This window comes from Oryctolagus cuniculus, chromosome 9 (genome assembly GCF_051225735.1).
Source record: "Oryctolagus cuniculus isolate XC-2025 breed Fujian yellow rabbit chromosome 9, ASM5122573v1, whole genome shotgun sequence".
Lineage (NCBI taxonomy): Eukaryota > Metazoa > Chordata > Mammalia > Lagomorpha > Leporidae > Oryctolagus > Oryctolagus cuniculus.
In genome coordinates, this window is record NC_142875.1 from 99,574,477 (window position 1) to 99,595,706 (window position 21,230).

At 53.8% G+C, this 21,230-nt stretch overlaps 1 protein-coding gene across 10 annotated transcripts in view; it reads left to right on the top strand.

Moving 5' to 3' along the window:
- ERC1 (ELKS/RAB6-interacting/CAST family member 1) overlaps nucleotides 1–13,078 on the top strand; it is a 522,480-nt gene extending 509,402 nt beyond the window's left edge. For 7 of the 10 annotated variants that reach the window (XR_016213449.1, XR_016213450.1, XM_089304491.1 and 4 more), the window contains one exon: nucleotides 7,932–13,078. Coding sequence is in view for 7 of the 10 variants with exons in the window: in XM_089304491.1 (XP_089160617.1) it covers nucleotides 7,932–8,069 (138 nt within the window). In the remaining 3 variants the exon portion in view is untranslated. The remainder of the gene's footprint in view (nucleotides 1–7,931) is intronic. The other 3 variants (XM_051850752.3, XM_008259820.5, XR_016213451.1) reach the window with 2 other exon arrangements.
- The last annotated feature ends 8,152 nt before the right edge of the window (nucleotides 13,079–21,230 follow it).

Genomic DNA, 21,230 nt, shown 5'->3' on the forward strand with positions numbered 1-21,230 from the left:
CAGGGACCCAAATACTTGAGCTGTCACCTGTTGCCTCTCAGGGCACACATTAACAGGAAGCTAGAACTGGGATCAGAGCCAGAACTCAAACCCAGGCACTTCTGTATGGGATGCATCCAAGGTGGCATCCTAACCATTGCACTGAACATTGGCCCCATTTTGTTCTTCAAAAAAAAGCAGAACTTGGCCAGTGCCATGGCTTACTTGGATAATCCTCCACCTGTGGCACTGGCACCCGGGTTCTAGTCCCAATTGGGGTGCTGGGTACTAGTCCCGGTTGCTCCTCTTCCAGTCCAGCTCTCTGCTGTGGCCCGGGAAGGCAGTAGAGGATGGCCCAAGTGCTTGAGTCCCTGCACCCACATGGGAGACTGAGAGGAAGCACCCTCCTCCTGGCTTCGGATTGGTGCAGCGCCGGCCGTGGTGACCATTAAGGGAGTGAACCAATGGAAGGAAGACCTTTCTCTCTGTCTGTCTCTCACTGTCTATAACTCTCTCTCTGTCTCTCTTTCTCACTGTCTAACTCTGCCTGTCAAAAAAAAAAAAAGGCAGAACTCTCAGTGGAAGTTTTCAGCATGTACGATCAAGACTCTGAAGCATTTCTTCAAAGAATTATAACAGGGAATGGAAAATGACTTTAGCAGCACAATCTTGAAGACAAAGCACAACCAAAGCAGTGGCTACCAAGAGTTGGAAGCGGTCCAGTCAAAGCAAAAGTGGACCAGTCAAGAGCAGAGGTCATGGCTACAGTTTTTGTGATGCCCAAGACATTTTGCTTGTGGACTTTCTGTAGGGACAAAGAACAGTGACATCTACTTACTCTAAGGGTGTTCTCAAAACGTTAGTTCCAGCTTCAGCAGAAAAGCATGTCGCCAGGGAGCCCTTCCCCAGCAGGGCAGTGTTCCTTCCATCATCAAACAAGGGCAGTTTTGTGAGCGTTTGGATAGGAAGTCATTAGACATCCTGTAGCCCTTATTTGACTCCTTCTGACTTCTTTCCTAATCTTAAAATATGTTTAAAAGGCACCCATTTTTCCATAGTTAATGAGGTAAAAGAGACAGCATTCATATGGTTAAATTTCCAGGACCCTCAGTTTTTTAAGGAATGGACTAAATAGCTTGGTGCTGTCAGTTACAGGTGTGTCTTGAACCGATAGGCTTTATATTGAGAAATGAAAGTTATCGTTTCCTATTTATTTTATTCTGTTAATACCATTCCCCCCCACAACAAACTTACAGGTACCCTCATAATAGAAAGTGGAGAATAGGAAATGGACAATCCTGTTGGATTCTTCAATTTTACATACACTAAGTTTGGATTTGTAGCTTTAACAAGGAAAGGAAAGAGGGAGAGAGAAGGAATTAATTCATTATAACTGGGAGGTAGTCATTTTCTTTTTTTTTTTAAGTTTTATTTATTTATTTGAAAGTCAGAGTTACACAGAGAGAGAAGGAGAGGCAGAGAGAGAGAGAGAGAGAGGTCTTCCATTCACTGGTTCACTCCCCAATTGGTCGCAACAGCCAGAGCTGCGCTGATCTGAAGCCAGGAGCCAGGAACTTCCTCTGGGTCTCCCATGCAGGTGCAGGGGCCCAAGGACCTACTGCTCTACTGCTTTCCCAGGCCACAGCAGAGAGCCGGATCAGAAGTGAAGCAGCCAGGCCTCAAACTGGCACCCATATGAGATGCCAGACTGCAGGCGGCAGCCTCACCTGCTGCGCCACAGCACCAGCCCCAGGTAGTCATTTTCATTAAGTCCCACATATTCCATGTTTGTACTCTTTGGGAAATTATTTTCTGGTATTAAGCATGAAAGAACTTTTCTCTGGGGGGCGGTGAGAAGACAGGTATGGGAGGGAATATGGGTGGGAGAATGCCTGAGCGAGACCTAGTAAGCTTCAGAAGCTAGAATACACCTTCCCAGATCATCCATAGGACCCCACTGCGTTCCAGAACCACACAAAAACTTCCTTTGTTACTTGTGATATGCATGCTAAAGAAAAATTTTAAAATAATGAGGTACTAATCCACTTCAAGATTTGTTTTCACACCTGTGCCTCTTAATACATCTGTCTAAGTTTTTTAGTTTGGTTCTTTCACATTGCCTCTCTTTCCTAAAAGATCTAAAAGTTTTAACAACACATTCCTATACTCCTTTAACTTAAGAGTGACCAAAGCTTTGTATTTCAAGGCCAGCAAAATAAAAGTCCTCATTTTAAAAGTAATTCCAATTTCACAAGAGAGGTTGATTTTTGAGATTTTTTTCCCAAGCCAAGAAATTTTAGCATGTGATCGAGTGCCAATGAAATCTCTCCCCACATAGCCATGCCCACATGTAGTACTTTCAGATACAATTCGAACCATCCATAACCCCTGGAGAACAGAGAGGCCTACCAGATGAAAAGCAGCTCAAGCTAACGAAGGAACACTTCCTTTTCTAAACTTTTTAATTCTTTTGATCTGTGCTCTCCTTTTAAACACCTTTCCCCAGGCAAACCATTCATTACACCTTGGAAAAAGCATAGCCTTGTAGTCTTACCTCTGGGTTTTTTCCCTTAATCTAATTCCATCGCTTCTAGTTACACTTCCTCCTCCGGTGCTAAATCACTCTTCCCTCTTCTTGTTTACACCCCCCTGACATTTGCAGGTAATAATCACATTCCCTTCCCTTAGTTCTTACTTAGTGCAGGCCTCCATGTTTAGTTCTTCGAATCCTGCCTCATAAAATGATCCTTTCAGCTTCTTAGTCATGCCTGCCATTTTTCTTTGAACTGACTCCAGTTTGTCTCCATGTTTCTGGTAATGAGGTGTCTGGAATGGAACACAGCACCCTAGGTGTGGCTTCCCTGAGAAAGTATGGTAGAAGCGGGTCCTTTGTGGGGCAGTGCCCAGGCCCAGCCTGCCCCAGGGGCCTTTTGTCACTGGTGAGGAGCTGGCATTGCTTCACTTACCAGTAACTCTTGTACTTCTTGCCTGCAGTGAATAGCCAGGTGCACTTAGTCCTCTGTTGTGTTAAAATGAAGGCAGGAACATTTGGCATGGGCATTTACTACAGAGTACTCAGTCTGCTTTTGTTACATTATTGTTATAATGCACATGCCATACAATTCACTCATTTAAGTGTATATAAAATTCATTAAATTTAATATGTTCTCTGAGTTATGCAGTCATCCCCATAATCACTTTTCAAACATCTTTATCAACCCCCAAAGAAACCCATAACCATTAGTAGTCACCCCAGTCACCCCATCTCGCCCCAGTCCTAGGCAACCACTAACCTACTTTCCAGCTCTGAATTTGCTGAGTCTGGACATTTCATAAGAATGGAATCATAGAATATATGGTCTTTTTTTAAGGTTGCTCTCTTTCACTTAGCATAATGTTTTTAAATACTTTATATAACTACATGATATCAAAATGACACATTTCAAAATACATGCATGGAACAGGCAATTATGGTACAGCAAGTTAAGCCACCTCTTGGGATGTCCACATCCCATGTTGGAGGTCTTGGTTCAAACTTGGCTACTCTGCTTCTGATCCAGTAGAAATTAATGCACGTGCAGTCCAGTAAATAAAATTATGTAATATAAATGTCCCTCAAAGCTACATGTACTTTTTTCAGAGGTTTATGTGTTTAAAAGACAGAGTGACAGAGAGAGAGACATCTTCTATCTATAAGCTAAGCCTTTGCCTGCAGCAGCTCCGGCATCCCATATGGGCGCCAGTTCTTGTCCCGGCTGCTCCTCTTCCTATCAAGCTCTCTGCTATGGCCTGGGAAAGCAGTATAAGATGGCCCAAGTCCTTGGGCCCCTGTACCCACATGGGAGACCCTAAAGAAGCTCCTGGCTCCTGGTGGTTACAGCCATTTGGAAGCAACAGATGGAAGACCTTTCTATGTGTATAATTCCACCTCTCAAATAAATAAATAAGTAATCTTTAAAAAAATAGTTTACAAGTAATCTATATCATTGTCATTTTGTTTCTAAAATGTACATGTATGTAGATTAACACAAAGAATGTATGACAAAACAGCAGTGATACATCTAGACAATAGTAATATTATAGATGATTTTTTTCTTAGTGCTTTTATTTTAAAAGATTTTATTTATTTATTTGAGATGTAGAGTTATAGACAGTGAGAGGGAGAAACAAAGAGAAAGGTCTTCCATCTGCTGGTTCACTCCCCAAATGGCTGCAATAGCCAGAGCTCGGCCTATCCGAAGCCAGGAGCCAGGTGCTTCCTCCCAGTCTCCCATGCAGGTGCAGGGGCCCAAGCACTTGAACCGTCCTCCACTGCACTCCCAGGCCACAGCAGAGAGCTAGACTGGAAGAGGAGCAACTGGGACAGAACCGGTGCCCATATGGGATGCCGGTGCCGCAGGCGGTCAGCCCCCCTTATTGCTTTTTTTTTTTTTTTTTTTTTTTTTTTTTGACAGGCAGAGTTAGACAGTGAGAGAGAGAGAGAGAGACAGAAAGGTCTTCCTCCATTGGTTCACTCCCCAAATGGCCACTACAGCTGGCACTGCGCTGACCCGAAGCCAGGAGCCAGGTGCTTATCCTGGTCTCCCATGCAGGTGCAGGGCCCAGGGACTTGGGCCATCCTCCACTGCACTCACGGGCCACAACAGAGAGCTGGCCTGGAAGAGGGGCAACCGGGACAGAATCCGGCGCCCCGACTGGGACTAGAACCCAGGGTGCCGGCGCCGCAGGCGGAGGATTAGCCTAGTGAGCCGTGGCACCGGCCCCTAGTGCTTTTGTTTTAAAAACTTTCTATAATGTATGTATACTGTTCTCTAAATCAGGTGAAAAAAAAACTGAAAAACTTTGTTAAACTAAAAGATAAGGGCCAGCGCTGAGGTACAGCAGCTGTAGCTGCTGCCTGCAGTGCTACAGCCCGTATGGGCGCCAGTTCAGCATGCAGCTGCTCCGCTTCCAATCCAGATCCCTGCTAATGCACCTGGGAAAGCAGCAGAAGATGGCCCAAGTACTTGGGCCCCTGCACCCACAGGGAGACCCAAAAGCAGCTCCTGGATCCTGGCTTCAGCCTGGCACGGCCACAGTCATTGTAGCCATTTGGGGAGTGAACCAGCTGTGAGAAGATTTCTCTCTCTCTGTCTCTCCTTCTCTCTCTGTAACTCTGACTTTCAAATAAATAAATAAATCTTTTTTAAAAATACTAAAATATGTGTTAGAGACCTCATGATTATTCATTTAATAGAAGTTAAATTAGAATTTTAAAAAATGGGGGCAGGCATTTAGCCTTGTTGTTCAGACACTTACATTCCACATCAGAGTTCTTGGTTCAGTCCCCAGGCCTGCGTCTGACTCCAGCTTCCTGCTGATGCAGACCTGGGAAGAAGCAGTGGTGGTTAAAATAACTGGGTCCCTGCAGTTCACATGGGAGACCTGGATAGTGTCCAAAGTTCCAGCTTGAGCTCCAGCACCGGCACCTGCGGCGTGAACTAGCAGATGGGAGCCCTCCCTCTCCCTCTCCTCCTTAATAAATACTTTAAGAAGGTGTTTCAAGGGAAGTACGTCTGTGATTAGTGGAGAGTGAAGTGCAGATACCTGGCTCAGTGTATAAGCCCAGGCCGTTGGGGGTATCCGGGGCAGGATTGTGATGGCAGACTCCCAGCCTCTGCTCTCAGCTCTGTCGGGGAGCCTGGAGGGTTGCAGCCCTTCTCCTAGCAGCCACACTTATAGGGCACTCGCCCGCCTGGCATCCCCTGTTTAGGAGTCATATTCATGTGACATGGCCACGTGAGACACACCAAGACTGGCCGTTGAGTATTCGGGTCATTTAGTCAGCATTTACAGAAGGAACAAGGTGGCTGGATCTGTTCCAATTCATTGATATAGGTGAAGAGACATCGTGCTAATTCTGGGTTCTCTTTGCTTTTCTGTTTTTTTAAAGATTTATTTATTTATTTATTTATTTGAAAGGCAGAGCTGGAGGAGGGTGGGGGGAGGGAGGGAAAGAGGTCTTCTGTCCACTGGTTCACTCCCAGATGGCCAAAATAGCCAGAGCTGGGCTGATCCAAAGCCAGGAGCTTCTTCCAGATCTCCCACGTGGGTGCAGGGGCCCAAGCACTTGGGCCATCTGCCGCTGCTTTTTCCAGGCCACAGCAGGGAGCTAGATTGGAAGAGGAGCAGCCAGGACTCAGATCAGCACCCATATGGGATGCCGGCACCCCAGATTGAGGCTTTGCCTACTCTGCCACAGTGCCAGCCTGCCTATATTCTTAATTGTACTCGATTTTTAATTTCTTGGTAAAGCCTGGTCAACCTCCTGTATTTTCAGTCTTACTCGTCCAGTTTCTCCAGCTATAGCTGTCCGGAATTGTCATCTGTGCGCTCTTACTTGACCCCTCTTCCCGTCAGTGCTTTCTTGGAAAGGTCTCACATCCACGTGTCCCTCCCCACCACCCTGGCCCTCCGTGGGTTCAGCCCCCTGACTCTCACCTGGGCTTGGAATGGTGACCTCCCTGGATGTGTCCTTCCTACCACCCAGTCTAACATGTTTTTCTTACCTTCCAAGTAAATAAAGGAGATCATGTCACTGTACTATTTGAAAACTCTTGGTCTTCCTTGTCGTGCTTTGGGTTTGGTCTCGGTGTTTGTAGCCCGATGGCATCTGAATGCCCTGGTGTTACACACACGGCGGGCCCTGGCCTGTCTCTCCAGCCAGTCTCCCTACTTCAGGCTCCAGCCACACTGAGTGCCTCAGACTCCGCCACGACCGGTGCCAGGCCCTTCCCTAGCTCCCTGCATCTGCTTGTGTTTCATCTGCTCCAAGGCCTCTTCTCACTGTGGCCTCCAGGTCAGATAGTCCTGATCTCGCGAGACCCTGACCCCAGATGCTCCTAGTAACACCTTCTCAGACCCCAGCCCGGGAGGGAGGAGGCATTCTTAGGCCCTCCCCCCAGCACATGTTCAGATTCCGGTTGTGGCGCTTACGCAGCTGGGCCACAGCTCGCCTGCTGCCACACACGAGGACAGTGCCTCCATTAGCCTGAAGGACCAAATCCGTTCGTCTTTCAGTACCCAGTGCATAACAGGCACTCTGTAAGTGCTGGTGGAAATGCTGGGAGGATGTCCAAGGGCTTGGGGAAAACAAGAGGTCGGAGATAATTACACCTGACTCCTGAACAGGCTGTCGTGGGTCTCCCGCAATAGCCTCGGGAGCCCAGTCAGCAAGCCTCGGGGAGGCTCCTGCCCAAATGCAGGTGGTTCGCATCGGTGGACACGTCCTCGCCTGGACACGTCCTCGCCTGGACACGTCCTCTCCTGGACACGTCCTCCCCGATGTAAGTGCCCCTGGGGCAGGAAGCACTGGGCGCCTTCAAGCCCTGCTCCTGCTCGGGAGAGATGTGCAGAGCATTCCCTGGAGAACAAGGGGCCGGGGCTGCAGATTCACTGTTTTGGGCCTTGGACTTGTCCCTAACTTCTTTGGGCCTTATTTTCACGGAGGGACATTTGATATTTATTTTTAAACTTCAAAAATGTTTTGTTTATCTGAAGGAAGAGAGAAGGTGACAGGGAGAGACAGAAATGGAGAAATAGCTCCCTTCTGCTGGTTCACTCCCCAAATGCTTGCAGCAGTGGCTCTGGTGCCAAAGCAGGGGCTGGCAACTCAATCCAACAAGTCTCCCCCACGGGAGACCTGGACGTGGACCCACCCCGGAACCCAGGCACTTAAGCCGTTAACCGCTGCCTCCCAGGGTCAGCAGGAAGCTGGAGTCAGGAGCTGCAACAGAGAATTGAACCCAGGCGCTCTGATAGAGGACGCAGGTGTTTCAGGTTTATCCTTTCCTTATTGCTCCTTTCACTGCCGGGAGACGGCCTCTTTCTGCCGGCCTTTATTGATACACAGTTCTTAACTCGGTGCGAACAGGATGGTTTTATCTGAACCGCGCCTCTCCTTTCCCTTTCAGCTGCAGAGCGAGTTGCAGAGGGGCGAACGGGACAATGCAGAGCTGCAGGAGTTTGCCAATGCAATTCTTCAGCAGATCGCGGATCACTGCCCCGACATCCTGGAGCAGGTGGTGAACGCACTGGAGGAGTCGTCCTGACCCCACCCCTGCCCCGCCCCTGCCCCTGCCCCTGCCCCTGCCCCTGCCCCAGGGGAGTGGCCGCTCGGGAGCCAGGAAAGGAGAACCACAGGGGCACCAGCATCCAGAAACTTCTTGGCACCAAACACGACAAGCTGCATCCTGTCTTGCAGAAGAGCGCTTCCAGCACTGTTTCTCCACCTGTCACCTCACTCTGCCATTGTGCTGCGGATGTCGTCTCTACACTGATCTTCGTCATGTCCGAGGTGGGTCCACGTCCAGGTCTCTGTGAAGAACTGCCGTGCGGTCATCAGGAGCGGAGGCCCGCGGAAGCTGGCGGCGGGGAGAAAGCCCTCTTCCCTTCTTCCCTTTGGCACGAGACTGAGCCTGGACTCCGCTTGGAGCTCAGTGTGTGGAGAGAACGCCTCCCAGGGGCCCAGAGAGCTGAGCGGTTCTAACACTGCTGATAGGTGCTTTCTGCTAAAACGGTTTTAGAAGCATGTCAGAAAGAATAGAAAAAGAGAGGACAGGGACAAGGAGGAAGCCACCTCCACAACACCTCTGTTCTCTCGTCTCGCGCCGTGTGTTCGAGGCCCTGCCTGCCCCGGCCCTCTGATTTCGGAGTTCTCACCCCAGCCCCGCCTGTCTCTCTCAGCCTTCCTTGTGCTAATCGTCCACCAGTTATGAAGAGGGTGACGTGAAGAGTTCTTCCCTTAGTCTCTCTTGTTTAAGACTTTGCCCTCATCCTAAGAGGTTGTTAGGTGAATGTCCCTCCCTGAAGAAGAAGAGAGGTTTTACTGGCGCCACCCCTGCAGCCCTGCAGTACAGGAGGACAGTGCTGGGGCCAGGCTGCTTTCCCGGCCTCTCCCCGACTTCTGTCTGCCCGCCCACCACCCATGCCCCGAGCTCTGGCAGCCCCGTGGTTACAGAAGCATACGACCCCCTGCCACCCTCCCAGCTCCACTCCCAGCTGTGCTCTCGGAGCCACAGCCTCGTGTTTGCAGCACAGGCGGATTTGTCTTACCCCATGCGCATTCCCTCCTCTGGGTTTGAATTCAGAGATCTGTGCAGTGCCTGCCCTGCGCAGCTCCCTGTGGTCGGCACTCGTCCCGTCCTGGGAAGGAGAGGGAGGAGAGGAGCAGGTCCTGTGAGACACACCTTTGAGGCAGAGCAGGAAAGGCAGTCCTTCCCCTCCTGGGAAAGTCTTTGACAGATGCACACTTCTCCGTTCTCGCTGTAATGGAAGCGATAGGTTTAGGGGCTGAGTCACTTGTTTGCCTGCAGGAGCCCACTTGGTGGTTAGGATTGTTTGGTGTAGTTGCCCTTACAGGGGGCCCCGTTCAGGGGGCTGCGAACGTCCATTCTTGACACATCAGCGCGCATCGCGTGGAATTCGGCCAGCCCCACACCGCAGGTCAGAAGGTTGGCCCCAAAGTCGGCAGTATGGTTGAAGGTGTTAGCATTTTGAAGGGCATTTTCCCCAGGCATAGACAAGGCCGTCATAAACAACCAGGCACCGGGAGAGAGACCACTTAACCTGAATCTAGCCCTTTGACCACCGCTGCCCCCAGAAACCTACCGGACACACATCTGTGATAAGAGCTGCAGGACTAAACACTTCTGTCTTGCATTTTCTCCTCTCTCCTGCCCCAGTTACTCAAATAACTTAATGCTGCCTGTAAAGTCATCACAGCCACAGTCCAGGGTCTTCCCACCAGCTACCCTTGACTGTCCCATTAACTTATCTGCTCAGACCCCCAGCTCCCCTCACTGCCTGCTGTTAAGGCGTCCCTCTCCCAGGGAGAAGCTGTGGAGTGCCCCTTATCACAGGTTAAATGCACTCTGCTCACAGACCTCTTACTCAGATGCGTCCTGAGAGTCGGGATGGCCGGGGGGGACGCAGGGTGGTCATTTGTGGTCAGTCACCTCCGGCTGTGTATCGCTCTGCCTGTAAGGCATGGAGAAAGCTCCCCATGGTTCAGGGTATTTGAATCTCACTTCCTCTGCTGCCAAGTGAAGAACGGAGGCAGGATAGCAGCCTTCCCAGGGCTCCAGCGAAACAGAGAAAGCAGGAGGAAAGGCTTCGAGCAGGTCTCCCTGAATGCCACCTGCCGGGCCCTCCTCGCCCACTTGGCGCGGGGCCCACTGCATCACCTTCCTCCCTCGCGTCCTCTCAGCTCCCCCTCCACTGCCCTCCAGAACGCTGAGACGCAAGCGCTGTGTAACAAGTGCTTCTGAGAAGAAATCTTGTGGGGCAGACATCTGTGTGGTCTCTGAGTCTTAGCAAGGAGTCTCCTGGATCCTTCCCGGAAGCATCTGTATCACGCGCTCCCAAAGCGAGCACTCCTGGGAGGCGGTCTGGCATCTCAAATGATTCCGGGAACTGTCGGCTGGAGTTTGGTAGTAGAAACGGTCCGCTGTGTGTTAGGGGCCACTCATGCCGCTCCTAGCACCTGGAGCACCTTGCTGCGTTCAGATCGCGTGTTGCACGACGTCCACTCGGTGCAGGCGCCCGCCGTGCTAGGGTTTGTTCACGGCCCTTTCCTTGCACTCGTGGTTTCACACGGTCACGCAGCTGCTACTGAAGGTGGGCGGCCTTGCGAGCTCACTGCAGGCTGCTGTCCTCTTCCCCAGACTTAGCCACTCTTTAGCAGGTCCCGTTGCGCATTAGCACCTAAGGATCTGTACCCCAAATCAAGGGCCTCACGGAGGAGACTAGAGGAGAGCGGGTGGGTGCACGGCCTGCTCACGACTGAAGACACACCGTGCGAGGTGCCTGCCTTCTCATATACCTCTATCCCAGGTACTCATTGGGTTACTGATGAAGTATCTGCATTGCCATTTGTAAGGACTTGGATACCGTTTCAAATGGAAAAGGCTTGAAGTGGATCTCACGTGTTTAGAAAGGTGAAGGGGAATCCCTAACCCCATCTCAGCTCTAACCTTTGTCATTGCACCTTACAACCTACAGAGGATCTCAGCATGTCTCTCTCTTCCTTACGCTGGGCTGTAGAAGTACTGGGAACGAAGACTGGTCCCGAGACCGCCCTCAGTGTCGGCAGTGGCGCTGCTACGGGCCGCTTTGGGCTTCTGTGAGGACCTTATTGGCTCACGCACTCCCCGGAGCGAGAGGAGAAAGGGAGGCCCTCACAGAGCGTCTTAATCAGCTGCCCGACGCTCTGTCCCCTGCAGATAGTCAGGACTGCATGTGGGCTTGCTGTCGCCAGCCCTGCGGATGCCAGGGCTGGGCAACCTCCTACGCTACTCCAGCATGGCCCGCCGGCTGCCCCCGGGGCCTGTGAGGGAAGAGCAAAGCAAGGAGTACCGCCCGGCATCGAATGTGACACCACGTGACATTTCCGAAGTCCCAGGGGACCTGTGTCAGCAATGTCAGAAACTCCTGTCTGCCTCCCCGCCTCACCTCTGCACCTGGACAGGTTCGGGCCGAGGAAGTGGGGTGAGGAGAGCAGACGCAGAGCAGCCGACGCCCTCTGCAGAGCCCGCCAGGCTGGCCCCCATCACTGCCAATCCCCGGGCTCCTCAGGAAGTGACGGGAGCGGTTCGAAGACGTGTTCCAGAGTCCAGAGTTTCCCCCGTGTGGACTAAGGGAATATTTGGGCAAGAAAAAAAATCATACAGGGAAATCCTTCTGAACAAAATGGCTGTCTTTACTCTTTTTAAGCAAAAACTGTTTCCAGCCTTTTTAGTGTCACAACTGTAACAAGTGTCTCCTGATTTTTTCCAATGTGTTTGGTGAGTGCTGTGACCCTGTCGTAGGAATTTCTCCTCCTGACTCTCTCGTGGGAGAAATGATTTTAGGGATTGATTTGAGGGGAGCGGACTTCGTCCCATCCGCCTCCTCTTTCGTTTCTCTGCTTGTCAATATTGTCTGTGTGATCCAGAGAATTGGGGCAGTTACCTTGTGTCCATTGTTGAGATTATTAAAATATTAAAAAGTAGTTGTAGAACTGAAACAATTAAAGAGCTGTGTCTTAAAAATGCAAACCAATATCATGTTAAGAAAGGAATTCAAGCTACCGGGCAGCCGAGCCCTCCCCTTGCTCCCAGGTGGGCTCAGGTGGCAGCTGGGCTCGCGCTGGGGCCACAGGTCGCCCACGCTGAGTGCAAGGCCAGAGGAGCTGGGGGCTCGGAGACTGTCGGTCGCACCTGCAGGACCTCAGGGCCTCTGGACGGAGGTTTCGAAGTTTGCATCCCAGGACCATCCTCACCCCACCTTGGCCCCAGCCCAGTGTGCCTAATATTGTGCGGTAACCTGGGCTTGACTGAAGCCCCTTGGTGCTATATCATCACCCAGTGACCCATCCAGTAGGGCCAAGCGCCGGCGCGCCTGGAGCCTGCAATCCAGGTGGGATAAATTGTACTCAGATCTCAGTTCCTTCTGGCTTCGGACCCTGCATTCTTTCTTGTTAAGCTTTTTAGACCCCACGCCTTTCGGGCCCAGGCGCTCTCTGTTGGCCTCAGAGAGGCCGCGGTCAGGAAAGGACAGAAAGTGAACGGCGCGGAAGCCAGTGACCCCACCCCTGAGCTGGAGCTGCGCGCTCGGCCCCGCCCTTCTTTCCAGGCCACACCAGTATTGCATTCACCCTCGGATGCAGCTCAGCCTACCTGAGGGCAGCACCACGCACTCCGGCCTGCCTGCCCCCCGAAAGCGCACCAGCACGTCCGGGATGGGGACCGGGACGGGGTCTGCCACCCGCGCTTCCCGAGGGAAGTGTTGCACTTTAGCGGGGGAGCCGAGGGGCACCGGGTGCTGGCTCCTTGTAGCTTGAGTTCCTCTCCGCGACAGTAGCGGCCTCAGTGGCGGGCGGTGGCGTGTTGCACGTGCACCTGCGCCTTCCACTGTGCGCGTGTTCCTGCTGGAGTCGCGTTACTGATGGAGTAACAACAGTACAAAGGAATTGTGTTATATTCAACTCTGCCTTGATAATTATTGTAAACACTTTGTTCATTTTTTCTTTTTTATTCACAAACTAAATCCATCAGGAAATTATAAAGTTATTTAAAGACTGTGTGCCGTGTCTGAGTCTGTCCCACTGTGGTCATCCAGGCGAGACGTGGCCTCACACAGGAGCTCGAGCCAGGGCTTGCGCGGCCGCCGGTGTAGGCTGTGTCCACCGCCGACGGAGAGTGTGAACACGGAGAGGAAGGCCCCGAGACCCTGTGCTCAAAATGCTGGTTACTCCCAGCTTCGATGCACATGCTGGGCCGTATGCTCAGTAGGAAGCCATCTTGGGGAGTTGCTTTCATGAGAATTCGTGTGTGGCTTAGCTGCATTGCTGCGCCACCTCAGAAAAGTCAGCCTGCTTTCTGCAGCCCTCCCTCTCGCATGTGGCCAGTGACGGCCTCTGGCCTGTCCCACCTGTGCCCAGGCCCTGCCCCTGCCTCTTTCTTTGCCAGCTGGAGCAGCTGTTCCCAGGTCCTGCCTGGTGGAGGCGCCCATGAGCGGCTCATGGTGTCAGCTGAGCAGGAAGGGTGTGACTAGCAGAACGCGCGGTAGAAAGTCACAGCCGCGAGCAGGTGTCCACGTCAGAGCGCGCGGGCAGCTGTTGCCAGGGCTTTCTGTTCATCTTGTTACATTATTTCTCCGCTCTGTGGTCTCCCAGGGCCCAGCGGCAGACAAGTGGGCAGAGACCACAGGTTTAAGGAAACTATGTGAGGGGAACTGGGAAGAGAATTCCACTCGTTACCCCGGGTTTTTCTGTCTGAATTGCAAAGACTCTGATTTGATACTTGAGGTGCTATACTAAAGATGATTCTACTACCCAGGCCCTAGTGGGGACTGGGGGGGGGGGGGGTCCTGCAGGAGCTGCTTTGACAGCCACCAGCTTTCCCGGGTGCCGGGTGTCACAGAAAGGGCCCTTGGCTTCATCTAAGTCACAAGCCACCATCCTTTTTGGAAGCTCTTTTAAAAATATAAATCATAAATTTAAGATTTATTTATTTATTTACTTATTTATTTGAAAGTCCAAGTTACTGAGAGAAGGAGAGAGAGATCTTAGATCCATTGGTTTGCCCCCCAGATGGCCTCAACGGCCAGGGCCAGGCCAGGCCAAAGGCAGGGGCCAGGAGCTTCTTCTAGTTCCCCCACATGGGTAGCAGGGGCCGAAGCACTTGGGCAGTCTTCTGCTGATTTTCCCGTGTCATTAGCAGGGAACTGGATCGGAAGTGGGACAGCAGGGACCTGAACAGGAACCCATATGGGATGCTGGCATCGCAGGGGGCTTTATCCGCTAAGCGACAACACTGGCCCCTAAAATTGTTTAATCTGCAATTTCCTTTTTAATGATCCAGCATGTGTGTTAGGGAGGGAGTGAGGAGAAAGATGTAGATACAAAAGATTACCCATGAGTCAGTAATTGTTGAAGCTGGCTGTTGGGTATGTGGGGCTCTTTATACCCTTCTGCTTGGTTTCGAGTACGAGGGCACTCCACAAAGTTCATGGGAAAACAGAATTAAGAGGTAAGTGTAAGGGCGGATGGGAAGCCCCACCGTTAGGATGCCCACATCCCACATCGAGTGCTTGCGCACGAACCATCCTGGCCCTGCTCCCAACTCCAGCCCCTGCTCCCCGTGGGAGGCAGCAGTGATGGCTCAAGTAGTTGGGTCCCTGTCACTCATGCTGGGGCCTGTATTGAGTTCCTGACTCTCCAGGCTTCTGCCTTGGCCCAGCCCCAGCCTTTTGGGCATTTGGGAAGTGAACCAGTAATGAGAATGAGAGTGTCTCTCTCTTTCCCTCTCAAATAAAATTTCTAAAGTTTATTTTGATCCCAAAAATGTTGAAGGCCACATATACAGAGATCTTTAAAAAGGTTGTGAAAATAGGTACATATTAGGAAAAAAACCTTTTCATGCATGCATGGATTTCAACATTTTTTGCACCAAAAAGGCCCCTTAGATTTCAGACCATTTTCCATGAACTTGTGGAAGCACCCATGTCTGAGGGATTTTCCTGAATAGGGTAAACATCCACACCTTCCACTTTCACCTGCCCAGTCCGGGCACCTGGACCCCTCCCCCTGCCACCACCCACCCAGCCCCATGTCCTAGACACCAGGCTCAAAGTAGTAGCAGCGAGGGGCCCTTCTGCCGTCTGCCGTCTGCCAGGGTCGGTTCTGAACGCTTGACGTGTTTTGTCTCCCTGCGTCTTCACAGCTCTCCTGTGAGATGGGAGCTGTTCTCCCGCGTCTTCTCCCGTGCTCCCACAGCTCAGGAGTGGGAGGGCTGAGATTTCAAGCCAGCTCGGTCCAGGTAGTCCCTGTTCACCCCACTGCTGTGGCCACTCTCAGCCTGCAGGCTAGAGCGAGAGCATCGCAGGGAAACGTGGTGCTGAGGCACTTCCGGAATCTGCAGCCCGGCCCGCCACAGGAGAATGAGGCTAGCAAAGGAGTTCAAGGGTGAGAGGGGCAGAAAAGAATAAGGAGCAATGCAAAGACGAGTTTGGGAAGTAGGCGAGGTGTCCAGGTGGCAGGGGGACGTAGGCACAGAGAAAGTGTTGCCTGGGATAAGGGGGCGGGGTCATGGTGGTGACATTCGGCTGGGAAGAGGCTGAGTGGCTGGGCATGTAAAGCTTAGAGACTCCAGGCCAGCCTGGGGAAGCTCTGCTCCGCCCCGGCTACCGACATAAGTCGGGGCAGAGTTTAAAAAGGAGAAGACATCTGGCCCAGGGGCTCAGGGTCCTCAGCCTGGCCATCTGAGGGCCAGTGTGGAGGCGGCGCCACAGCGAGCTGGGTGCAGAGAAGCCCCGGAGAGGCCCAGCCCAGGCTCCTCGCAGACGGCGTGGAGAACGCAGCCCTTTCAGCCCAGCGCCTTGCAAAGGCTGGGTCACGTGTCCAGTTACTCTGCGCGGTAGGTATCACTTGCCAGTGCTGTCCTTGTGTAAAAGGAAAAAAGAAAATGACAAGAAGAGAGGTCTTGCATCCGCTGGGTCACTCCCCAGATGCCCACAACAGCCAGAAGCCCCATCCAGATCTCCTATATGGGTGTCAGGTACCCAAGCCCGCGCACCGCCATCTGCTACCTCCCAGGATTCAGGGAGCTGGAATCTGAAACAGAGGTGGGACTCGAACCAGGCAGTCCAACGTGGGCTGCAGGCAGTGGAAGCTACAGCTTCACTGCTGCGCCAGATACCCAGCCCCTGCACTGCTGCTTTTCTGATGGAGAAACTAAACCTCATAGATTAAGTGCCTGGAGGTACACGGCCAGCAAGCCACCAGCCTGGGTTCACCCCTGGGTCGGCTTCCAAAGCTTTCTGTAGGTAGCCTGTGGCCCCACCAGGGGCTGCACGCCAGGTCAGGGCTGATGGGTGATCGAGCAGAGACAGCGCCTCCCAGCACCAGCCCTGGAGGGTCTGAGGTGTCAGAGCCGCCTCATGGCCGGGGGCTCTGGAGGACGGGGCAAACACCATGCCCGGCTTGGTCACCACAGGGTGGATGTGAGTCACACATGGATTTCGTGCCCCGCCGAGGACGAAAGCTGGCGATAAATCACTATTAATGTTTTCCCCTTCTCTGGCCGTGGATGCGAAAGGGGCAGGGCTGGCAGGCCCAGGGATGCCACATCAGCGCTCCCCGCCCTCGGAGACCACTCCTTGAGGAAGAGGTGGTTCCTCTGCCACACGCAGTGTGACTTGTGACCCCTCAAAGTTCTTGGGCCGAAAACGTAATCCCCCAATTCCTATGAAAATGACGTCTGCAAATGGAGCCGAAGGGGGGAGGGCGACTAGGATTAGATGCGGTCATTAAATGGGGTGTCCCATAATGGCGCTGGAGAGACCACAGCCACAGCCTGCTCTGCCTCACGCCGTGCCGCACTCCCCCGCGTGAGGAGGCGGGGCCACGCCCAGTCCCGCCCCCCGCCGCGTGAGGGGGCGGGGCCACGCCGGCGCCACGCCCGCGGGTTTGCAGACCTCCAGAACCGTGAGCCCAGTGAACTGCTCCCGGTGTCGGGAATCTGGTTGTAGTAACAGACAGGACCAAGGCTCGTGATGTAGGCCGTTCCCGGCCTGCGCTGGCCCCACTTTGCCACGTTGCGTCATCTTTCCAGATGCGGCCTGACGGCTCGGCGACATCCTCTTTCCAGTCCCTCAGCCTCTGTCTGCAGCCCCAGGTCCCCTGAGCCTCACTTGTGAGGGGGAGAGCTGAAGCAGGCCCCTTTGAAGGGGGAAGAGTTGGGCGGGTGTGATGGAAAGAATGTCCGTCACAGTCTGCGGGGCCCCAGGCCAGAGGTCTCCGGCGTCAGGTGGGCTTCCTGCTCGGGAGCCAGCCCCTTGCTCGCTGTGTCCTGGGGCTGCATTTCTTAGCTGAGTTTGCTTGTAGTGGTTGTTGGAAAGGAGACTTTAGTGGGAATCTTCGCAGCCTTGACTGGCAGGGAGCTACATGCGCATGTGAATGGAACGGGTCCTCACCATGCTTCTGGGTGGTGCTCCAGGGAGCACCGCTGAGAACCGAGAGCGGCATGAGGACGGGGTTGTGACACAGCGCGCTAAGCAGCTGCCTGCAGCACTGGCATCGCAGGAGTGTGGACACCAGTTCAAGTCCGGCTGCTCTGCTTCTGATCCGGCGCCCTGCTAACGCGCCTGGGAAGCAGCAGCAGATGGCCTGAGACCTTGGGCCCCTGCCACCCGCGTGGGAGACCCAGAAGGAGTTCCTGGCTCCTGACCTCTGCCTGGCCCAGGCCCAACCCCAGCTCTACTCATTGTAGCCATCTGGGGAGTGAACAAGTGGATGGGAAATGGATCTCTCCCCCTGCCCCTCCCCCAACTGCCTTTCAAATAAAAAGAAAATAGTATGGCAGTTCTTTATAAAGAAAAAGAACTCAGGTGGGCATTGTGGGACAGTGGGTTAAGCCACCGCCTGGAACATTCCATATGGGAGCTGGTTTGACCCAGCTGTTCCACTTCCAATCCAGCTTCTTGCTAATGCACTTGGGAAAGCAGCAGCAGATGGCCCAAGTACTTAGGCCCCTGCACCCAGGTGGGAGACCTGGATGGGGTTTCTGGCTCCTAGCTTTGGCCTAGCCCAGCCCCAGCTGTTGAGGCCATCTGGGGAGTGAACCAGCGGATAGAAGACCTCTCTCCCTCTCTATCTGTAACCCTGACCTTCAAATGAATAAATCTTCTTCTAAAAACAGAGAAGGAACTCCATGTGTCGGCTCTGCCTCCCCTGCTGCCCCCTCCACAGCGCCTGGGCCAGGCCTTGCGGTCTGGTAAACTTGAGCAGAGCTGGACTGCACAGGGTGGCTCCAGGTGAGTGGGTGACTGGAGGGACTCCAGGTTTTTCCATCCTGGGTTTTCCCTTTGGTTTTTATTCCAAGTTTCTATGTCAGAGCCATGCAGCATTTAGGAGCCATCTGGCCCTGGATGGGAAAGAAAACTCCAGAAGCCATGAGCTGACCCAGCCTCCGCCGGCTCTTCCCCCAGCACTAGGGTCTTTGAAGCTCACAAGGCTAAGTTTTCCTGCAGAAGGAGCAGGGTGCTTGCTGGCTGCTTGACTTCAGAATGAAGTGGGAACCTTGGCCTTGAACATGAGGCCCATGAGCAAGGAATGAGAAGCCCTGCGGTCCCACCCTGGCTCTGCCACTCGTTAGGCGTGTGGCTTTTGGAGCAAAGCTACCGATGCCGGCTTCACTAAAAGCATCAAGCCAGCGGGCACCTGGCGGGCACTTGGCGCATCTGTCAGTGCGGGGAGACGACTCATGACAGCCCACGGCTGGGAGGAAATCCACGCAGTTTCACCCAAAGCCCAGAATCCTGAGCCTGAAACCATCCCCTTTGTAGAAGGTCATCGGCTCTGATCAGACCCTTCTGGGCCCCGCCCAGGACTTAAATCCTCTGTAGACAAACCACCTGCAGATGGGGACACGGAGGCTTCGAATGGGAGTCCCCCTTGGAAATAGTCTCGACCTTGCCGGCTCCCTTGCTCCCCCCTCCCCCACAGAATGCAGGAGCTGACTCCCCCACCCCCAGCTGCTCCCAGGGGACGTGTGTGCCAACGATCACACTGTCTCTGCTCGGGAGGAAAAAGAGCCCAGATGCCAATCCACCTGCCTCATCCTGTGGCCGGGCTATCCCTCCAGCGGGGATGGGCTCTTGAATGAGGGCTTTGTCTGCCCTGCCTGTTAGTCACGGTGACAAAAGCGACACGGGGAGACTGGAGGCCAGCCTCAGATGCTCTGCCCAGGACGTCACAGCGGGGAGTCCAGGCTGCCGTCCACACACGCTGCCCGCTTCCAGGACAAAAATCGACAGAAGGCCCCACTCAGCCCCTTGAAGCCAGGGAGTTTGGATCCCCACTTCCTGCCACCCAACCTTGGGCCCAGCCTTCTGTCCTTGTCCCCTCTTTGGCCATAAGCCCCCTGAGGGCAGGGCTGCATCCCTTCTTCCTTCGGGGTCCCCTGCCCGCCGGGTGGCACAGTCCCGAGCTGCCCGGGGACGACAACTGGCTCACCACTCACCTTCTCGCAGGCCTCCCAGTAGCTTTCTGTTCCAAGCTCCCATCCCGCCGCCCCGGAGACGTGAAACAGCCTGAAACAGCCCTCACTGCTGTCCCCAGCCCAGCTGCCCTGCGGCCAGCGCGGGTCAGAGCCCGGCCATGCACCACAGCCGCCCCATGCTGGGGACTCCCTCTGCCGCCTGCCTGTTTCCAGGCCAGGGGAGGGAGCAGCAGGACCCCCCCACACACCGGAGCCTTGGTCCCTGTGGGGGGGGGGGCCTGCTTGCTCCTAGGGGAGCAGATGCGGACCTGGGTGAGGGAGAAGCAGCAGGTAGTGCAGGTGCGAGATATTCAGGAAAATCCTTTCTGCAGGACTCCGTTGATGTTTGGGGAACTTGCCAAGGGCTGAACTGTGGCCAGAGAGAGAGAGAGAGAGAGAGAGAACGGCCGTACACCCAACTCTCTGCTACTACATGCACACACACACACACACCACACACACACACCACACACACAGGCCTGACTCTGGCCAGGCGCGAGGGTCTCCACGTTATGAAGGAAATGAGTAAACAACTTCAACATTTTTGTTTCCCTCTGAGGCTTGCAAAGAAGGTGTTAAGAGTGCAAGATTTAAATCATAAACTTCATTAAAAGCCAAACAGCCATATGTGTGATTCTCGCCAACTTGGACAGAGCCTTTGGGATAATGGTGCGCTGAGCTAATCCACAAGGAATCAAGCGGAGGAGACAGCAGGGTGGGAGCAAGGCGAAGCCGCCCGCCAGGAAAGGCCGTGTGGACGCAGCCACCCACCCTGGTGGCCCCGGGGGCCGGTGCAGGAGCCCAGGTAAGGCCCTGTGCCTACGTGGTTCTTTTTCTCTTCCTTTCCTCATACAAACGCAGCCTCGTTCATGCCCAGAGGACTCAAGGCAGAGGAGAGCTGGACTCCTGCCAGACCAGAGTGGCACCTGCTCCCTCTTCCAGAGACAGGTTCCTCTCCTAGAGGGCTGGGAGCGGACCCAGCACCCTGCAGACCCACAGACGCAAAGCAGACTCCTCTTGGAGGCAGTTCAGAGTGGAGGAACCAGAAGACCTGAACCGTGGTGAGCAACATACCTGGGGACAGGATTGGGGTGGGGGTGGCACGAGGAGTGTTTTCAGTGCAAAGAGAGTTTGGAATCTCACCTCCAACCCCAGTGTGGCCCCATGGCATCTCCCACAATTCCCCACCACCACCACCGCCAAGCTCAGGCACTTCACGGAGCACCTGTTCCCGCACCTGCCCTTCCCATCACAGCTCGAAGTTTCTGCACCAAGAGGGGGTCCTGTGATTTTGTGTCACTGAACACAGTATCTCAGCTCCCCCACCCCCACTGGGGTACCTGGGACAGGAGCCCTCCCCTCCTCCCTGAGCATCTGCGAAGACCTCAAGACCACACAGTGAGGTGCCATTGGGCACAGAGGTCAAAATGCTGCTTATGGGCCGGCGCCGCGGCTCACTAGGCTAATCCTCCACCTGCGGCGCTGGCACCCCGGGTTCTAGTCCCGGTTGTGGCACCGGTCCTGTCCCGGTTGCTCCTCTTCTAGTCCAGCTCTCTGCTGTGGCCCAGGAAGGCAGTGGAGGATGGCCCAAGTGCTTGGGCCCCTGCACCCGCTTGGGAGACCAGGAGGAAGCACCTGGCTCCTGGCTTTGGATCGGCTCAGCGCACTGGCCATAGCAGCCATTTGGGGGGT